Source organism: Poecilia reticulata, chromosome 19 (assembly GCF_904066995.2).
Source record: "Poecilia reticulata chromosome 19, P_reticulata-male-v2, whole genome shotgun sequence".
Classification (NCBI taxonomy): Eukaryota; Metazoa; Chordata; class Actinopteri; order Cyprinodontiformes; family Poeciliidae; genus Poecilia; species Poecilia reticulata.
The window spans coordinates 658,199-678,818 of record NC_088848.1 but is presented as its reverse complement, the minus strand read 5'-3'; the positions used below and the strand labels follow the sequence as shown (position 1 = coordinate 678,818).

Below are 20,620 nucleotides of genomic sequence, written 5' to 3'. Positions count from 1 at the left end.
TAAAACATTTTTTATTTGTTAAAGTTTATCTTTTTTTTAATCTGATGACATTGTCTTTAAATAGTATCAGTTACTGAATACTTGATTTGCCTTTTTATCAAATACTTTTTACTCCCATAATTTCTTGGATGTTTTCTTTTCACTTTTTCTTGTTTAAAAGTGCTGAAGTAAAAAAAGAGCTTTTACTTTTTGCAGTTTTGCTCCAATCCCGGTCTAATTATGTCCGCACCTGTATTTTAGTTAAATCTGATTATAAAGTTTTGTAAATTCAGTTTAGCATCGTATTTAATTATTTTGCCGAACCGTGTTTAAATAACCTTAGTTAAATTTTCCTAAGTGTGTGAATCCCTGCGGGCTTTGAATCCATATCAGGAGGCCACGCCCCTTCCCCCTCCAACGTCTTGACGTCACTGCATCCCGGAGCCAGACGAGGCGCAGCCATTTTACTCCGCGAAATAAACTTCAGCCCCTTATTGAGACGGCAGGAAAAGAAAAATCTGCTCCAGCCCGGTGGACATGTCCTGATCCACGGCTCGGATGGGTTCTGCTTTCGAGTCGACAGAGTTCGGTAAGAGCCCACTAGCCGGGTCGGTTCTGGCTTGTTTTTAGCCTGCTAGCCTGAGTGAGCTAACTGCAGCTAACCAGAGGAGGTTGTTGTTGGGGAACGGGTCGGGATGTGACACTGCGCGACAGGAGGCGAGCGTGGGGAGAAACTACACAGGGGCGCGTGGGAGAGTGGGCTCACTACCGTGGGACGTTTTTCTGGAAATGACAGTCGGCGCTTCACCTTTGACACCTGACGGTTTGAGTCTCACCTGTCAGGTTTAGGGTAGCTAGCCAGTGCTAGCTTATCCCACACCCACTCACTCCCACCAGCGGTCCCACGGTGATGTCACTCGCTCAGAGACACCTCACCTGGTTGTCAGGTGGCCGGTTTGTTCTCCGGAGGTTTGGACTGTATGCTAAGCTAACAAGTTGTGTGAAAAAGTTCCTCATATGAAACAGTCTTCATATTCTCTAAGTTAATAATAAAATGCGCTGTAAAGCATCAGGCACAAAGGACGTGGGCAGGAAGTGACATCATGCGGTGGGTGGATCTTTTTTAATATCTGAATAAAATTAATACAAAGCCTCAGAAAGTGTAAATATTGCAGTCTAGTTGTCGGCCAGCCTGAACAATCAGGTGACTCGCCTCCATTGAAAATCATCTTGTTGATGCCAACAGCTTAGCGTTCCTCAGCTTAAACTTCCACACTGAAGGCTGTTGCTGAGGCAATGAGCTGAGGCACCTTGATTCTCCTGGAAAAGGCCAGATTTTTAATAATATGAATAACATTTAAGTGTATTTTTCAGTTTTAGTGTCTCCCAGTTTGAACTTTGATTTTCTACCACATAAAGGTTCAGTCTGAGCTTTAAGTAGGACATTTCATCTCTGCTTCCTGCGATCAGCTCAGCATCTTCAGAGCTATTCTGTCTCACAGATTACAGATTATTTAAATCCACTAATTTGAACATTTTCCCTCTTCACACGTGATTATTAATCTGAACGTGTCGGTGGTTTGTTGATTCTTTTTTCTGGGTCTTTATCTCTGGCATTCCTCTCGTCCAGGCCTGTATGTAGTAGAGCTGACCTTTGACCTCCTTCCCTGTGTTGCTGTTGTGGAGACGCCTGTCTGTTATTGCTCTCATTTCCTCGTTTTGAACCCGCTCTTTGCTGAAATCAGGATTATGAAATATTGATCTGTTGTTGCCACGAAGCCCAGTTTTCTGTTTCTCCATCTGTGATAAATTTTCAGGGATTTTTGTTTTTGTGTGGCGAATCTGAAACCTCTTTGGTTTTGCTGGACTAGTGCGAGCTTTGATTAGGCCGTGGAAGAAGAAACGGACACACCCTGAGCTGAATTACGACCTTGTTCAGATCTAATCCCAACGCTTTACATACACAGTCAGAACCCAAATTATTCAGATTTCTATTTACATTTCCTGTTTCTGACAGGAAACGAGACGGAGCGTCTGTCCAGTGGTCAGAAACCCTTCAGAGGATTTCCGCTTCTAAAACCAAATCATGTGTTTTTATATCCATTAATCATTAACTGGAGTTTAGAGAATCTGAAAATAAAACTTATTCAGAGCAGAAATGAAGCCAAAACTTTACAATAAATACAAACATCTAGAATTTAAGATGGAAAAACTAATTTATCTGTAAATCTGTTCAGAACTCCTAGTTCAGTTTTAGCTTCTCCTGGTTCAAATCTGTAAAAATCTCACATTAATCAGTTTCATCCAGTTATTGATCAATAGCTGATCAGCTCTGTTCTGTATTGATGATCAGTTTTTCTCATGTTAGAATAATTCTTTAGCTGCAAATTCATCGTTCACTAAAGGAAAGCTGTTATTGAAACAAAATACATAAAATGTTAAATTTCTCATTTTAAAAAAGGAATTGGATTTTTAACTTATTTGCATTTTTAATTAGCATAAATGAAACTTAAGTAACAATTCTGCAGGTTGTGCTGATCAATTAGTAAAATAATAATCAGTCACATCTTTGTTTTTGTGACGATCAGATTTATGACTGTCTCTGCTGATGATTGATGGCGGTGTGGGCGTGGCCCTGGGTGGTGTGGGCGTGGCCCTGCGCGGTGTGTGCGGGGCCTCAAGCTTGCTCTGAAACATCAAACTCACCCAGGGTGAAGGAACGCTGAACGATGACGTGCTGCTGCAGTACCGTGTCGGCTGGTTACCTGAACCTTCCCTACAGGTGTGAGCTCATTGAGGCTTTCTTCTTCTTCTTCTGCTGATTTGTGTCTGAGATGAAGCCGCGCCGTGTGGCGTTCAGGGAGCGGTGATGATGTCAGAGCAACACGTTGCGCCGCCATCTGGATCTGCAGCGCTCAGCTCTACTTCTCCTCCTCGCTCTCCTCCGCTCAGCCTGCTGACATCCATCCATCCATCCATCCAACATGGCCGCCGGGCTCTCCCTTCATTTCTTTCCCTCTGTTTGCTTTGCTTGTGAAATTCTTCCCATCTGATCATTGAAAGTCATTTTCTCCAAATTTGCCGGTTAACCCAAATATTATTTGTTCCTTTCAAAATAAATGTTTTATTAAATCCAGTTCTAAAATAAAAGCTTGTTTTATGCTGTGTGGTTTCAGGTAGTCAGAAGGTTATGGATGGATGAGGATGTGATTGGACCAGTTCATCCAGTTAAAGCTCCTTATGTTGATGCTCTCAACATGAAACAATGATTATGAATCCTGCTCACTGGAGTTTGGATGTTGTTATTAAACCAGATATGAATCGGTGGTTTGAAAACAGACCTCTGGGCTCCAGATTGGGCGGGTCAGACCCACTTCAGATTAATGACCAAAACGTTAATGATTAATGGATCAAATGTTAGAAAAACTACCAAACAATTAAAAGTTGGAAATGGTTTGAACATAAAATATTTACTGCGGCCTGTTCAGCTCCAAAATACTTTGAGAAATTAACCGTGACTCCCATCATGAAGAGGCGGAGTGGCTGGTGTCCTGTAGAGGTCAGTGTTGCAGCGGCGCTGCGGAAGCCTCTGACTGAAGACACTCTGCCGTTGAGCTGACGGTCTGATGAAAACCGTCAGCTCAGCTCAGGTTTTTGTTTTGGGAGAAAAGTCGGATTTGAGTCGCGTTTTCCTGCGTGCGATCGTAGCTTTGACGTAAACTTTTATTTTTTCAACATTTACTGATTTCTAGTCGTTATGCTCGTTAAAAGGCATCAGCTGTGCGCTGATTGAAGCTTTCCCATCAGCCCCTGCTGCAGCTCTGTGTGTTCACAGGCTTCACCCGGCGTTTCCAAGTGCTGCTTCATCATCATCATCATCATCTTCATGGCTTTTGCTCCCCACTCGTCTTCAAACGCCTGCAGCAGCATTTCTCTGATTGGCCGCTCAGAGGGCCTCATTAGGGCGACGCCGTCGCCGCCTGATGGAGGCTGAGCGCTCTGTTTGATCACTTTTCTTCTTCTGGTGTTTCACTTTTCCGTCCAGTAAAGCCGTTAATCTGAATCCGAGTTTATTTGACCTCTGATTGTTGGTCTTCCTGTTTCTGCAGCCAGAGGAAGGAAGAAACTTGGCCCGTTTCTATTCTTAGTTTCCCTTGTCATCATGATGTCATCGTCTGCTGCTGAGTAACAAACCATTATTCTCCAAATATTTCAGGTTATTTGTGGCTCCGCCTCCTGCTCTCTGCTCTCACACCTTTAACTTCCTCTCTGATGCCAACATCTGCTTCCTTTTTTATTTCATCTTTATTGATTCCCAGTGAAGCAAATTTTACAAAACATTTAGTCACAGCATCATAATTTCACTGCTTAAGAAAAAGATGAGAAGACCTGGCATTATGATAAATAAAACAATCATTTTTACTTTATTTACAAAGATCAGAATAAACAATAGAATATTGCAAAAGAAAAAACAAATAAAATACACAAACTAAAAACATGGGACTGAATGATAAAGTTCATCAACTTGGTCACTAAAAATAAAATCAGACCTTCTGAGTTTCATTTAATCCACCAAACTTTGTGACCAAAATCTAAATCGAAAAGTTTGTCCTCAACCAATCAGAGCCAGGGGGCGGGGCTTGCGCATAACAGCACTAAGCCCCGCCCCCTGGCTCTGATTGGTTGTTTTTGGTCCATTACTTCTGACAGCAGCAGATCAGAGATGGATCAGTTCAGTTTATCTGTTTCATATTGAACCGGAACAACATGGAGTCGGATTTAATAAATGTGTAAAAAAATGTTTTTTATAAAAGTTACTGCAGCTTTAAGGCCAACAGGAACATCAAACATCACTCCAAACAGTTTCTACTTCCTGCTGACAAGTCTTCTCCCTGCAGGCTGCCTTTCTTAAAGGGCCAGTGACCCAGACCGCTCTCTCTCGCTCTCCCCGGCCGCCCCCCTCCTGAGGCAGGATGGAGCCCTGGGCGTCCCGGCGGCAGCTCGCAGCAGAGGGGGATTGTGGGATATCCAGCCTGCTGGTGCCGAGCCCACAGAGCGAGGCGGTGACCCACGAGATGGAGGAGCTGTCGCTGCAGCCCACGCAGAGCCTGCCGCCGCTCAACGAGCGCAAGAACGGTGAGAACACGCTCTGCTGCGGCAGCGATCCTGATGCTGCAGCAACGATGTTGATGCTGCTGCTGCAGCAGCGATCCTGATGCTGCAGCAACGATGTTGATGTTGCTGCTGCAGCAGCGATCCTGATGCTGCAGCAGCGATCCTGATGCTGCAGCAGCGATCCTGATGCTGCAGCAGCGATCCTGATGCTGCAGCAGCGATCCTGATGCTGCAGCAGCGACGATTCCGCTGCAGCAACGATCCTGATGCTGCAGCAGCGACGATTCCGCTGCAGCAGTAACGATCCTGATGCTGCGGCAACGATCCTGATGCTGCAGCAGTAACGATCCTGATGCTGCGGCAACGATCCTGATGCTGCGGCAACGATCCTGATGCTGCGGCAGCGATCCTGATGCTGCAGCAACGATCCTGATGCTGCAGTAACGATGTTGATGTTGCTGCTGCTGCAGCAACGATTCCGCTGCAGCAGTAACGATCCTGATGCTGCAGCGACGAGGAGAATAAAGTCATAATATTGCGAGAAAAAAGTTGCAGCAGAATGAAGTCGTTTTGGTTTATTTAGATAAAAATGTTTCTGAAACTGATCCAGAGTTTATTATTATAAAATATTATTATTATTTATGAAGACGATCAGCTGCATGTTGACCTAACGTCTCCTCCAGCAGCCATCTTGGCTAAACAAGGCCATCATCATCATTAGTCTTCCCAGACTCCTCCAGCGTTTGGACCCGTCTGGTTCTGATCCGGGTCATTACAGCGCGCCGCGATCTGATTGGCCAACCGTTTAATCCCAGTTCTCCCAGGCAGACTGGCAGCGTCCCACCAGTGGAAAGTGTGAGTGGTAGTTTCCCAGCAGAGCTCTCTCTGCGGCGGCGGCGGCCATGCAGGTGCTGATGTGTCGCCATGTTGGCGGCTCGCCTGCTGCGGTCAGCAGAAACGACGACGCTCATTAAATCCTCCTTCATGCTCCTGGTTTTCAGTCGGTTGTTTCAGAGCAACAGGAGGCCCAGATGATGAAGAGCAGCATGAAGAGGATACATTTGTGGCTGTTTGTCCTGTTCTTATTGTTGCTCCTGCTTCTTAGACTGATTTCTCCTAATAAATTATCTTAATAATTCCTTAATATTGATTCTAAAACGTTCTAGTTACACTGACTGATTATTTTTCACTTGACATTTTCTCCTTATAACAATCTGCTCTTTTAACACTATTAAGGATTTCCTGATTCAAAACAAGCTCCTACATTTTACTGTAAAGTTATTATAAAGTCTTATTTTTAGTGCACTCAGATGTTTGCAGTAGAAACGGAAATATCTGGTAAGGTTTTGTGTTTTAGCAAGTCAGTCGTAATGCGTTTAAAAATAGCAAACGGAAACATGCCGCCGAGCCTTTGGCCTCCGAAATCTGAAGTCATCGTCTCTGTTTAAAAAGGAGCAGCTTTTCTTTTAAATTGCGTTGGACCGTGTGGCTCGTTGTGGTCGCATTAATTTCCATGACTGTAGCTGAAAAATATGTAGAAAGAAAATATGTAGAAAGAAAATATGTAGAAAGAAAGAACGGCAGCCTGTGACTGAGAAACAGAAGAAGTGATTAATTTAGCTGCAGATATATTGGGCAGTCAGGAGAAAATGTGTGCCGAGAGGCAGCAGAGACCTAGCAGACAGGCAACCTACCCAGAGATTTAAAAGCACTGAGGAGAGCCAGCCTGCCTGGCATTCATCACATGTGGAGGTAACCACTTCAGATAAAAGAAACCAGTTAAAGAAAGAAACATTTTAACTAGTGGATGTAATTTCTGCTCCAGTTCTTGGTTACTGATCCATCAGATCAGGAGGTTTCTGCCAACAAGGACAGCCTGACAGTGGTTTTATTGGACATTGCAGCAGTGAAAGGAAGCAGCTCAAAGTCTCACATTCTCACAGCAACCTGATGCCATGTGCTGATTGGAGGAAAAGTCAAAGTAATAGTGGTGGATCCATTTTTAATTATAGGATCCACCATATTTTCCTTCTCGTTGTTTAGAGGTTTTCAGTGCTGATGTAAAGTCTTTCTAAGCGGCTCTCGGCTGAGCCATGGACCTGGTAAGGTGAGGTCAGAGCGGCGTCCGGCCTGAAGTGATGCGTTTCCATGGTTACCGTTTGCTCTGGTCCCGCTGCCCGTGTCGTTCTGTGGTTTTGCTGCTTCATGACGCGTCTCTGCTCTCCCTGCAGTCCTGCAGCTGCGGCTGCAGCAGCGGCGGACCCGGGAGCAGCTGGTGGACCAGGGCATCATGCCGCGTGAGTAACGCCGCCGGGGGGCGCGGTGGCGGCTCTGCAGGCCGCCACCCGCTCAGGTCCGAGTCGGTAAACATGTTCCAGGCCGGCCGCCGCAGGAAGACGAGGAGAACTGAACTCTGTTTGTGTCGCAGCCCTGAAGAGCCCAGCAGCGTTCCACGGCCAGATCCGCAGCCTGGAGCGAGCCAGGGTGAGGAAAACTCCACAGCGCCTCCTTTAGGCTGGACGCGCTTCAGATTTCTGCTCCGAACGGAAACCGTGGAAGTTCACTATCCAATATGGCCGCCACTGATGGAAAGCATCAGAAACATGTTATTATTGATGGTTTAATAACCAATATTATTGGTTAAGCCAATATTAACCATTATGGTTTATTATTGGTTATTATTGGTTATTATTAACCAATATTTAAAAATTGGTTAATATTAAATCTCTTTAGGGGAATTCTGCTTTTCTTTTCATGCCTGAAATGGATGGAGATAAATTATTGATCATTATTGATAATAGTATTAATTTGAAGTTACTTCTGTGATTTCGATGCGTTTTAAAGAAGATCTGCATCTTTTATTAGATATTTTACTAATTTACTAAAGCTGAGCTCATAACTGTCTAATATTGTTAGTATTCAATTATTGTGGTGATTAATGGGGTACAGAGCCATTTAACCACTGGAGTCTCTTTATATAAAATTAGAAATAGATTAAAAGATGTAAATAATAAATTGATTCCTTTATTGGAATAAAAAACATTTCTTGCCTAAAATGTAATAAAGTTTGAAGCGGAGGATTCGCCTGCAGCTGAACGTCAGCAGAACGGATCTGGAGATTATTATTGACTAATAATTGAACGGCTAAAGGTGATTGATGGATTTTCCAGAACATGAAGCTGAAGCTGAACTTCAGGAGTTCTGGTAGGACGGATTTACAGAAGAAGAAGATTTCTACCGTAAACATTAGTTTTTCTGTTCGGCTTTGGCTTCATTTGTTCTTTCGGCCTTTTTAGCTCCAGTTGAAACTCGATTACTAAATTATCTGATTATTATTATTATCTGTATTAACCAGATGAGTCGTTTGCTGGCATCCTGGCTTGTTTTCAGACGGAGAACTTCCTGAAGCATAAGATCCGCAGCCGGCCGGAGCGCGCCGAGTTGGTCCGGATGCACATCCTGCAAGGTGCTGCTGTCCTCCATCTTTGAAGCCGTGTGACGCGTTGCTGTTTTTCTGAGTGCGTGACGTTTTGGCTCCTCCCCCTGCAGAGACGGGGGCGGAGCCGTCGCTGCAGGCGACCCAGATGAAGCTGAAGCGGGCGCGGCTGGCCGACAACCTGAACGAGAAGATCGCCCAGCGGCCCGGCCCCATGGAGCTGGTGGAGAAGAACATCCTGCCGGTGGCGTCCAGCCTCAAGGAGGCCATCATAGGTGAGCCGCCGCCGCCGGAACGCCCCGCCGGGCGCGGCCATCACTGACGGCTCTGCTGACCCGCAGTGGGCCAGGTCAACTACCCCAAGGTTCTGGAGGAGGACGGTTGCTACGACGCCGTGTCTCCAGAGCAACCGGCCAGCCAGGAGTCTCAGGGCTCCGCCCCCTCACCTGGAGAGAGCAGAGTCCCGGAAACCCCGCCCCCAGGCCCGGCGCCCGCAGTACTGCCTGCCATCGCCATGCTGCAGGTCAGAGACGGAGCGCCCCCCGCTGGTTTCAGGAGGATTTACACTCATGGTTATTTCAACTCTTTTTCTGCTGCTTCAGCCTCTTCCAGGCGCAGACTTCCCAAAGCCGGCCTCAGCCAATGAGCAGCCTCTCACCTGTCCACCTGTCCAGCATGCCCCGCCCACCACCACGCCTCCCAAACCGGGGCCGACTCTGGTCAAGGTGAGAACGACGCTCCGCCTCGCCTGAAGCAAAACAAGCGCACCTGGAGCGAGGACAGCCAATCAGATCACTGTAAAATATGACTTATGATGAGCTCACTGTAAAAACACAAAACCCTACCAGGTATTTTTGTCTAGTTTCTGATGAAAGTATCTTATTACACTAAAATACTTACAATGAACTTTTCAGTGAAATATAGAAGGTTATTTTCAGTCAATAATTGTTAGAATATTGTTATTTTCTCTGGCAGATTATTTCACCTGTACGAAGGGAATAATCTGTCAATGAAAAATCTATATTAGGTATTGACTCTCAAAAGCTCCGGCATCTTTCTGAAAAGTTACTTACATTAGTTTTGTTTTCAGAGTAATAATATGTTTGCATTAGAAACCAGACAAATACCTGGTGCAGTTTGGTGTTTTACAGTGAACTCACCGTGAACTTCAGTTTGTTTTTACAGGATTGATGCAGCAGCACAGCGTCGTCATGGCGATAGGCGGCTGTGTTCGCTGTTTGACACTTTACTTTTTATTATTTAACATTGTTATTGCACTGCCTTCAACAGTATATTATTATTATCATCATCTTTATATTTACTGTTTTTAACACAATGTTTTGTGTGAAACCTGCTGCAGGTCAGTTCATTCAGTTTCTTTCCTGATTAAATTCCAGCAAAGCCAACAGAAAAGTCTGTCTGAGAAGAGCCGCAGCAAGAAGGGCAAAGAGGCCAAGTCGCGTGTGAAGAAGCTGAAGTACCACCAGTACGTCCCTCCGGACCAGAAGCAGGACGCCGGCGAGCCGCCCATGGACTCGTCCTACGCCCGCCTGCTGCAGCAGCAGCAGCTCTTCCTGCAGCTGCAGATCCTCAGTCAGCAGCAGCAGCAGCAGCAGCACTACAACTACCAGACCATCCTGCCGGCGTCGCTCAAGTAGGGGACACACACAGAGACACACACACAGAGACACACACACAGAGAAACACACACACAGAGACACACACACAGAGACACACACACAGAGACACACACAGACACACACAGAGACACACACAGACACAGAGACACACACACAGACACATACACGCACACAGAGACACACACACACACACACACAGACACGCACAGACACACACACGCACACAGAGACACACACGCACACACACACACACAGACACACACAGAGACACACACACACACAGACACGCACAGAGACAGACACACACACAGAGACACACACACACACAGACACGCACAGAGACACACACAGACACACACACAGAGACACACACACAGAGACACACACACAGAGACACACACACACACACACACACACACACACACACAGACACACACACAGACACACACACACACACACACAGAGACACACACACACACACAGAGACACACACAGACACACACAGAGACACACACGCACACAGAGACACACACACACACAGACACGCACAGAGACACACACAGAGACACACACACACAGAGACACAGAGAGACACACACACACAGAGACACACACAGACACACACAGAGACACACACGCACACAGAGACACAGAGAGACACACACACACAGAGACACACACAGACACACACAGAGACACACACGCACACAGAGACACACACACAGACAGAGACACACACAGAGACACACACAGACACACACAGAGACACACACGCACACAGAGACACAGAGAGACACACACACACAGAGACACACACAGACACACACAGAGACACACACACACACAGAGACACACACACACACACACACACACACACACACACAGACACACACAGAGACACACACGCACACAGAGACACAGAGAGACACACACACACAGAGACACACACAGACACACACAGAGACACACACGCACACAGAGACACACACACAGACAGAGACACACACAGAGACACATACAGACAGAGACACACACACAGACGCACACACACACAGACACACACACACACACACACACAGAGACACAGACACACACACAGACACACACACACCGTCTCTCTGATTCAACAAGTTTAATTTGATTGATTCAATAGCTAATCAATTAACCACCACTGTGTTCAGGCTGATCATAAAAACTGCAGAACTGTTTTGTTTCTGTAAATATATTTAACTTTTTGTCTTATATTTCAAAGCATTTCGTTCTCGTTTGGTCTGATGCTGTTTATCAGTTTACATACAGGAACTCAACGTATTTTACAGAACAAAACAACAGTTTAAGTCACATTTTACAGAAATTGGATTAGAAATGAATAAAATGTTTAAGATCTCTGCCAGTTCGTGTTCTTCTCTCGTTTCTGTGAAAAAGTAAAGACTAGCACCTTCAGCAACATTTAATAAGTATTGATTTGATGCGTGGTAATGGCTGCAGGTGTGCGTTGCTAGCTTTAGCGGCTAACCGGTTCTGTTCAGTCCAGTAACATATGGATGGATGTCGTATTCATAAACCAACACCTGTGTGTGTGTGTGTGTGTGTGTGTGTGTGTGTTTATTTTAGTGCTAGCTGAATCAAAACATACCAAACATGCTAAAGTTATCAAAGTCAAGCTAGCATAGCTAACCTACTTCCTGTTTTCTCCTGCTGTAATAATAATAATAATGTAATTAAAGCTTACTGAAATGTGGAACCCTTGGAGCAGAGCTAGTTGTCGTAATGTTGACATGGCCGCCCTTTTCTGATCCAGTGATATGGATCATAAATAATAAATGATTTCCTCTTGCAGGCCGGTGGCAGAGAGTCAGAGCAGCGGCGGCGTCGGCGCCCTCCCCACCTCCATCGTAGTGTCTCTGCCCCCCGCCGCCCCGCAGCCCAACAACCTGCTGGCCAATCGCAAGCCAGGAGTCCTGCCAGCCAACCTGGACGAGATGAAGGTATCCACACACCTGCAGAAATATTCATCCCTCTTCTAGTTTTACCAGATTTACTCACATTAGAGACACAAAATGATTTATTTAAACAAAGAGGAGCTGAACTGTGAAGCAAATGATGAACAAACATTCAGCCAGAGATATTATGGGATGGTTTAGATTTAAATAATGTTGGGAATCAGTTGACTCCTTTAATCCAGTTCATTTTAGTCAAAACATAGACAAAATAAACAACATTTTTAATTCAAACCAATTTTTTCTGCTAAATTATTTAATATCAAATCTGAACATCAGAGATTTGTCTGGACTGTAACGCTAACATTAGCATTAGCTGCTACATATTAGCATCCAAATGCTATTTTAGGCTAGCAAAGCTTCAGTGCTAAGCTAACTGCTCTTAGCACAACATGAACACTACAAAGTTCTTATTGATTGTCCAATCAGATCGTTTAGAGTCAGAAATTAGAGGAGCAGCTTCCATCGCTGCTGTTAGCGGATGTAGCTGTGCGTCGGATTGAAGGGCGTACCAGAAACGTATGGAAACAAAGGTTCCTGTCAGGAATGAAAATGCAATTAACTCTTTAAAGGTGTATAAAAATGTGTAATTTACTAATCTAAGCTAGCACATTCAAAAACTAATTCATAGTTTAGAAGGTCAAAGAGGAAAACCTCACAAGTAAACCTTCAGATTTTATTCAGCTCCACTTGATCTGTCGCAATAAACAATTAATAAATTAATCCCATGATAAATTAAAATGAGCTCCAAAATGTCCATTCTGTTGATTAATAAACATCATAATCCACTTTATTTCTGTTTTGGTTTTTATTTCTGTTTTAACTGAGTTTGGTTGGGTCCAGTGGACGTGCTGAGCTGCGTTTCTCCCTCCTGCTGTTTCCAGGTGGCCGAGCTGAAGCTGGAGCTGAAGCTGCGCGGTCTGCCGGTTTCTGGAACCAAAACGGACCTGATAGAGAGGCTGAAGCCGTTCCAGGAAAACTCCTCCCTGCCGACTCCACCTGGCGTTCCCACATCCACCGCCGCCTCCTCCGTGCCCATGGAGGTCTCTTCCTCTGCCGCGCCTGCCATCGTTCTTCCAGTCCAGCAGGCGGCGCCAGAGAGGATGTGCTCCACCCCGCCTAGCTCACCCATCCCCTCGGACCCGGCCGCTCTGCGGCCGGACGTCAGCATGTCTGAGGCCGAAGCCCAGCCGGGTTCTGGTTCCGGTTCGCCCCGTCCGGAGGAGCGGGACCGGCGGCTGCACGAGAAGCAGCGGCAGATCGAGGATCTGATGAGGAAGCTGGAGCGGGAGCAGCGGCTGGTGGAGGAGCTCAAGATGCAGCTGGAGGTGGAGAAGAGGGGCCAGGCCGACCCGGTTCTGAGCTCCGGCGCCGTGAAGATGGAGGGCCCGGTTCTGTCCAGCTGCTCCTCCGGCGCCGCCGTCCTGAGCCCCCAGGTGGTGAAGCTGGAGGACGTGACGGTGTCGGCCGGGAAGCCGCTGCAGCTCCAGACCCAAACCCAGATCATCGCTCAGATCCAGAACCGGGCCGGCCCCCCGCCGGCCCCCCAGGGCCAGCGCGCAGCCCCCGGCCTGCAGCAGTTCTTCATCAGCCACCCTGCCGGGGTCCTGGGTCAGCCGCAAACGCTGCTGACCGCGGCGGGCCAGACCACCACCCAGATCTTCGTCCCGGTCTCGCTGCCGAACAGCGGCGCCATCCAGCTGCCGAACAGCGGCGCCATCCAGCTGCCCAACAGCGGCGCCATCCAGCTGCCGAACAGCGGCGCCATCCAGCTGCCCAACAGCGGCGCCATCCAGCTGCCGAACAGCGGCGCCATCCAGCTGCCGAACAGCGGCGCCATCCAGCTGCCGAACAGCGGCGCCATCCAGCTGCCGAACAGCGGCGCCATCCAGCTGCCGAACAGCGGCGCCATCAGTCTGCAGGTAGGCACGCTGTAGCGTGTTAGCGGCCTTAAAGCCGCTCCAAGGACACGCACCATGTTTTTAAATTCTTGTCTTTCACTCCGCGGAGCTCGAATATCCAACATCCAACTAGTTTTAACGGCACAAACCTGCAGTAGCACTAAGGAAGGAGCCACTCTGGTCCGATTTGGAGCAAAATGGGGGATGGTGACCTCTGGATGACCTAAAAAATCATTTTTAATGTCTCAGAAACCAAACTGCACAAACGGAGAATGTTTTATTAAAATGTATAAAAGCTAAATAACCTGCAGTATTAGGTTTTTACATCGAAGATGAATATTTCCCAGTAAGGATATTGTTATAAATAATCGTGGTTCCCTTTAAATATCTGAAATGCAGCCAAACTGACATTTAGGCTTTTATTGGTAAGCAGGTGAGACCAGGTGGGGAAACCTGAGACTGCTGCACCCGTCACCCAGCAGGGTGTTGCTAAGCAACCAGAGAGCGGGCGAGTTGGTTGGCGCTAGCTTAGCTAGCGTTGAGAGCCTGACTCTGCATGCATCTCCCAGAATGCTGTGCGGTTCTGGATCAGTGAACATTCTATCAGTAGTATCATCTGTTGGTATTGATAAATATATCTATTGATTTACGGTCCAGAACTGATGTAAAGTAACTAGATCTGGAGAAGTTCTGGTTCTGGTTCTGTGTAAAGTTACCTCCTGTGTTTGTCAGCCGGTCCTCTCGGCGCCGTCCTCCGGTCCGGGTCTGGTCCAGAATCAGCTGCAGAGCGCCAACATGGAGGTCTCAGCCAATCAGCAGCCGCCGCTGCTGCAGGTCAGTCTGAGCCGCTCCGGCCCAGTAGAACCATGATGGAACCAGAACCAGTCTCTGATGGAACCTTCTCCTCCAGACTCTGACGCTGTGCAGCAGCCCGGCCGCTCTGGGGAACCAGAACCGGCCCGAGTCCAGCCCTCAGCGCTTCCTGCAGCGTTCTCCAGAGAGCAGAGCGTCTCCCCACACGTCCCCCAACCACCAGGCGTCCAACGGCCCGCTGAGCAAGGTACCGACCCGCTGCTGGGTCTGAGCCGCTGCTGGTTCTGGTTCTGACCCGGCCCGGCCTTCCTCTGCCTCTCCCCCCGCAGCAGACCTTCGTCCTGCAGCCGCCCAGGGAGCCGCCCCGCTACGAAGACGCCGTGAAGCAGAGCCGCAGCCTGCAGGCCGCCGGCCAGGTGAGGTCCGACCCGGTTCTGAAGCTGACCCGACCCGCGTTGGAAGGACGGCAGTTATCTGAAACTAGGAGTTTTGTAACGGACCCAGAGACCCAGCTGGTGATGATCCGGTCCCCCCAGAACCCGATCCGGTCCGATTCTGCTCAGCCAATGAGGAGCATCTGGTGAACACTGAGTAGAGTGGCTGCTGGTCACCATGACAACGGCTCATCTGGATTCTCCAGATTTTACGCTTTGCTACATTTTATCCAGGGGCGACCCTCAGAGGGGGCCGGCGGGGGCCCCTGGCCCTCAGAGGGGGACGGGAGGCCGGGGCCCCTGGCCCTCAGGGGGGACTGAGGGGGGCCCATGGCCCTCAGGGGGGACTGAGGGGGGCCCATGGCCCTCAGGGGGGACTGAGGGGGGCCCCTGGCCCTCAGGGGGGACTGAGGGGGGCCCATGGCCCTCAGAGGGGACTGGGGGGGCGGGGCCCTGGCCCTCAGAGGGGGCCGGCGGGGGGCCCTGGCCCTCAGGGGGGACTGAGGGGGGCCCCTGGCCCTCAGGGGAAGACAAACAGACGCCTTCTTCACATTTAGCACATTTATTTATTTTATTTCATCGTCATGGTTTCCTTTACTCAGACTTGGTGCGACTGAACGGTTCTGACCTCTCTGGGTCCGGTTCCTCGGTTCCGGTTCTGGAGCAAATATCAGTTTATTCCAGTCTAGTGGATGAATAAATGTTTTTTTTCAGGTTCCCACGGCAACCAGCCAGCACATGGACGATTTGTTCGACATCCTGGTGGAGAGCGGAGGTGAGTTAAAATCATTTAAACTGAAGTTGGACATAAATTCAGGTAAATTATTTGTTTGTAATGAGAAAATTTCACGTCACAGAAAAAATTAATAAAACAGGAAATGAGATAAAATGTATTAAAAAGACAGACTTTCAGTTTATGAGACATAAAACTCCATCCATCCGTTTTCCAACATCCTCGACCCTCAGTGGGGTCAGGAGGTCGAAAACCTGAACTCATCAATGATGCACTTATATGAGAGCAGACGAGTTTATAATCTGGTTAATGTCGTAATAATCTGGTTAATGTCGTAATAATCTGGTTAATGTCGTAATAATCTGGTTAATGTTTTAATAATCTGGTTAATGTTTTAATAATCTGGTTAATGTCTTAATAATCTGGTTAATGTCGTAATAATCTGGTTAATGTCGTAATAATCTGGTTAATGTCGTAATAATCTGGTTAATGTCGTAATAATCTGGTTAATGTCGTAATAATCTCCATGTTGACGTTTCTTCTTCTCCTCTCAGAAATCCCTCCCTTCCTGCCTCAGGACGCCGCCGGCGCTCTGACTAAGACTCACCCGGTGACGGCGAGCATCACTACACTTCCTGTCGGCTCGGCGCTGTCCCGCTCGCCGCCTCAGGTCCAGCTGGGCCCGCTGGTTCTGGACCCGCCGGTTCTGGACGGCCAGCTGGAGGCCTTCTTGGAGCGGACGCTGGCGGAGACGGCGCCGGCGTCGGACCCGCGGACCCGGGGCTTGATGGAGGAGCTGCGGGGCCAGCTGGCCGACTCGTTCGTTCCCATGGATACCACGGACTTGTCCTTCTCGGACCCGGCCGGGTCGGCGCTGGGCCTGGCGCTGTTCGACCCGAACCTGGACGGCATGGAGTGGCTGGACGGCCCCGCCCCCCCGGGGCCCGCCGGGTTCCCCGCCGAGTTCCTGGAGCCGCACGACATGCAGCTGCACTTCGACTGACCCGACCAGAACCACCGACCCAAACGGGCTTCTGATCCCTGAAGTCAGGATTCCACTGGAACCGAATGAAGACGATGAGGAAGGTTACTGTAAATACGGTTTGGACCCGGACGGAGCCACCGGGTTCTGCTGACCCGGTCCAGTTCAGGTTGGTCCCATCAGAACCGCCCGTCTGGATCAGAACTATGCACTAAAGAGGAACCGCTTCCCGTCAGAACAAACCAATGTGAACACGGCATATCGGCACCGCCTGGTTGCCATGGAGACACGGCGGCCCGCCCACCAACTGAATGTAGTTCTAAAGACGCCGACCCGGAACCGGCAGCAGCTTCTTCCTGATTAATGAGACTGAGAAGGTTCTGGTGCTGCAGGTTCTGGTGCTGCAGGTTCTGGTGCTGCAGGTTCTGGAGCTGCAGGTTCTGGAGCTGCAGCTTCTGGAGCTGCAGGTTCTGGAGCTGCAGGTTCTGGAGCTGCAGGTTCTGGAGCTGCAGGTTCTGGAGCTGCAGGTTCTGGAGCTGCAGCTTCTGGAGCTGCAGGTTCTGGTGCTGCAGGTTCTGGAGCTGCAGCTTCTGGTGCTGCAGGTTCTGGAGCTGCAGGTTCTGGAGCTGCAGCTTCTGGTGTTGCAGGTTCTGGTGCTGCAGGTTCTGGTGCTGCAGGTTCTGGAGCTGCAGCTTCTGGTGCTGCAGGTTCTGGTGCTGCAGGTTCTGGTGCTGCAGGTTCTGGTGCTGCAGCTTCTGGTGCTGCAGGTTCTGGTGCTGCAGGTTCTGGTGCTGCAGGTTCTGGAGCTGCAGCTTCTGGTGCTGCAGGTTCTGGAGCTGCAGCTTCTGGTGCTGCAGGTTCTGGTGCTGCAGCTTCTGGTGCTGCAGGTTCTGGTGCTGCAGCTTCTGGTGCTGCAGCTTCTGGTGCTGCAGCTTCTGGTGCTGCAGCTTCTGGAGCTGCAGGTTCTGGAGCTGCAGCTTCTGGTGCTGCAGGTTCTGGTGCTGCAGCTTCTGGTGACCCGGTTGGCTTACTTGCGAGGCGACCAATAGAAAGTCAAAGCTACGGTGGCCTGTAAGGTTGGTGGTTATTCGCTGTCGGTTCCTCTGGGATCCAGAGCTCAGAGGCATGATGCTGCCACCGCCGTGTCTGAACTCTGATCATTGCAGCACATCAAAGCTTTCTGAATCTTTTTCTCTCGACTTTAAAAATTCAAGAGCAAGTAAAACATAAAACTATTTCAAAGTTTTTATTGTGGAAAAATAAAATGGTTATGAGGGAAAAAATCGTAATAAAGGGAAGCATAAAAAATAAATCACAATATGATCAGCTGTTTTTCTATCAAGCATTTCTGTAAATATTTTACAATCTAAAGCAAAATGAAGTTTTTTTGTTCTGAAATGTGAAGAAAAAACATTTTTTTTATCCTGATCCAACAGGAAAAACCAGAAAATCTTCATTTTATTCAAGCAGTTCAACGTGTTTTATATGAATTAGAGGAAATATAAAGTAAAACAAACCAAAAGACAAAAAGGTAAAAGTATAAAACTGCATTTTCCCCCGTATTTAATAATAAGTCCATCATTTGTAGACTAATCTTGTTCTGATGAAACTAAAGTAATAATTACTGTTTCTAAAAGTAATGAACTAAACAGACGACAGGAAACCGTTCAGACCTGAGGCAGCGACAGGCAGAGGTCAGAGGTCATCTGAGGTTGGCTAGAAGGACGATACGGCGGCATGAAGCTCCAGATGGAGGCAGGAGCCTCCATTCCCCAACCAGCCAGGAACAGGGGCCCGATCCGACCCAGACCCAAACTGGCAACTTCTCCAAGATGGGGGCTGCAAAGTGGCCAGTCAGTCCGAGTCGGCCAGGTCCAGACGGTCCGTCCAGGTGTGAACCTGCAGGACTAATCTGACCAGCTGACCGGATCCATAATCTGTAGAATCTGAGGATGTGGAAAGAGAAGCTCCAGAAAGCAGCAGGGGGAGACGACTGGTTCTCAGTCAGATGCTTGATGGAAAAACAACCCAGGAAACTTTGCACATGATGTTTTTATGCTTCTCTTTAGGAACATTCAAATGTTCCACCAGCTAAAAAAACAAAACTTGACATTTTTAATCTGTTGCTAAGGAATTTATTAGATAACATGTCAACTCATTTTATCGTTTTAACAAACAAATGATCCTGTGAACAAACTGCTGTAGTTAGTGGTTGTACTGTGACAGCTGCAGTAGTTTGAATACTTTTGCATGTGTGTGTGTGTGTGTGTGTGTGTGTGTGTGTGTGTGTGTGTGTGTGTGTGTGTGTGTGTGTGTGTGTGTGTGTGTGTGTGTGTGTGTGTGTGTGTGTGTGTGTGTGTGTGTGTGTGTGTGAGAGAGAGAGAGAGAGAGAAGCATGTTACTGTTCCTCTGCATGTCGTCTCTGCATGTTTTGGGTCCAGCTAGCAGGGTCACCGGGTTGCCATGTTGGGTCACCGGGTTGCCATGTTGGGTCACCGGGTTGCCATGTTGGGTCACCGGGTTGCCATGTTGGGTCGGCCACTCCATGTTTCCATTTCCTCATCTGAATGTTGAGCTGCAGGTAAATTTCCTGATTGTTGCGGTTTTTCCTGCAGTTCTCTAGATGAACACTAGAGGGCGACCGTCTGCTCTAACCTGATTGGTCGGTTTCCTGCTCTTCATCACCTTGCTGTGGTTTTATTCCAAACTCGTCGAGCAGCTGTTTACTTCTTTCTCTCCTCTGATTGGTTGGATGACTCTGAGGACTTCCTGTTTATCTCTCTGCTGTTTACTTCAGGGTGTCCAAAGTGCGGCTCGGGGGCCTCCTGACCTCTGACCTTTAGTCCAGATTTTAAACAGATTTAAACCAAAGTTTCAAAAACACACGGACAATATAAGATATTAAAATGGAAAAAGTGCAACACAAGTTTTTGCTTTAAATTTAATTTGTATAATCAGTCACTAAATTGTAGACTTTTCAAAATAAAGCAAGATGAGCCATAAAGACAAAAATGTAGAAAAACATGATCAACCTGAAAAAAACTCGGATACGATTTTTTTTTTTTTGATCTGGCAAAGTTGCAAAAACTTTTTACGTTTTAAATCTACAATAATTTATCGCTTGCTGTCATGTTCAGATTCAGGCAAAAACAAAAACATGAGAGTTTTTGCAAAAACACTAAAATGTTTGACACCTGGAGACATTTTTGGCCCCCGCGCCATAGGTTTGGACACCCGGTTGACTTCCTGTGGACCAGGCGATCCGTAGCAGGCGAGGACGACTCAAAGCAATAACAGCTGCTCAGTCACACATCTGAGCGGATCAGCTGATGTCGGCCATCTTGACCTGCGCTGCCCCATGCCACGCCTCCTGTTGGAATGCCATACGTTTTGCACATTGTGTACATATTTCTATAGATGTAATGCATATTTTTATACATGTGTACCATCCATGGGCTCGTTATTTTGTAAATACTCTGAGACGTGTGTATATATGAGTACAGTTTGCTTCTATGTGCTAATAAAAGTGAGTGTTTATGATTCTGATCCCAGGTTGAAGTTTCATCCGTTTCGGTTTGAGGTGAAAG

At 47.8% G+C, this 20,620-nt stretch overlaps 1 protein-coding gene across 16 annotated transcripts; it reads left to right on the top strand.

Annotated features, from left to right (window-relative positions):
• The first annotated feature begins 411 nt into the window (after positions 1 to 411).
• On the top strand, positions 412 to 20,579 carry mrtfba (myocardin related transcription factor Ba). Of its 16 annotated transcripts, none has more exons than XM_081600834.1 (20): positions 412 to 568; positions 4,878 to 5,115; positions 7,326 to 7,391; positions 7,523 to 7,578; positions 8,485 to 8,560; positions 8,644 to 8,805; positions 8,872 to 9,053; positions 9,133 to 9,255; positions 9,928 to 10,184; positions 12,011 to 12,158; positions 13,055 to 14,092; positions 14,804 to 14,905; positions 14,982 to 15,131; positions 15,214 to 15,300; positions 16,033 to 16,093; positions 16,606 to 17,470; positions 17,591 to 17,650; positions 17,681 to 17,830; positions 17,981 to 17,995; positions 18,041 to 20,579. In XM_081600834.1, exons 2-16 carry the CDS (start codon positions 4,953 to 4,955, stop codon positions 17,052 to 17,054), a joined length of 3,120 nt encoding a protein of 1,039 aa, XP_081456960.1. In that variant the 5' UTR covers positions 412 to 568; positions 4,878 to 4,952; the 3' UTR covers positions 17,055 to 17,470; positions 17,591 to 17,650; positions 17,681 to 17,830; positions 17,981 to 17,995; positions 18,041 to 20,579. The 16 variants fall into 16 exon arrangements, with proteins under 16 accessions (XP_081456960.1, XP_081456958.1, XP_081456962.1 ...); XM_081600832.1 differs by having other exon boundaries at positions 17,681 to 17,920; XM_081600836.1 differs by having other exon boundaries at positions 16,606 to 17,425; positions 17,606 to 17,710.
• The last annotated feature ends 41 nt before the right edge of the window (positions 20,580 to 20,620 follow it).

Coding starts and splice junctions, on each gene's coding strand:
- mrtfba (XM_081600824.1), top strand. CDS start 4,953: ATGGAGCCCTGGGCGTCCCGGCGGCAGCTCGCAGCAGAGGGGGATTGT. Junction 8,806..8,871: donor CCTCAAGGAGGCCATCATAG/GTGAGCCGCCGC, acceptor GCTGACCCGCAG/TGGGCCAGGTCAACTACCCC. Junction 12,159..13,054: donor CCAACCTGGACGAGATGAAG/GTATCCACACAC, acceptor TGCTGTTTCCAG/GTGGCCGAGCTGAAGCTGGA.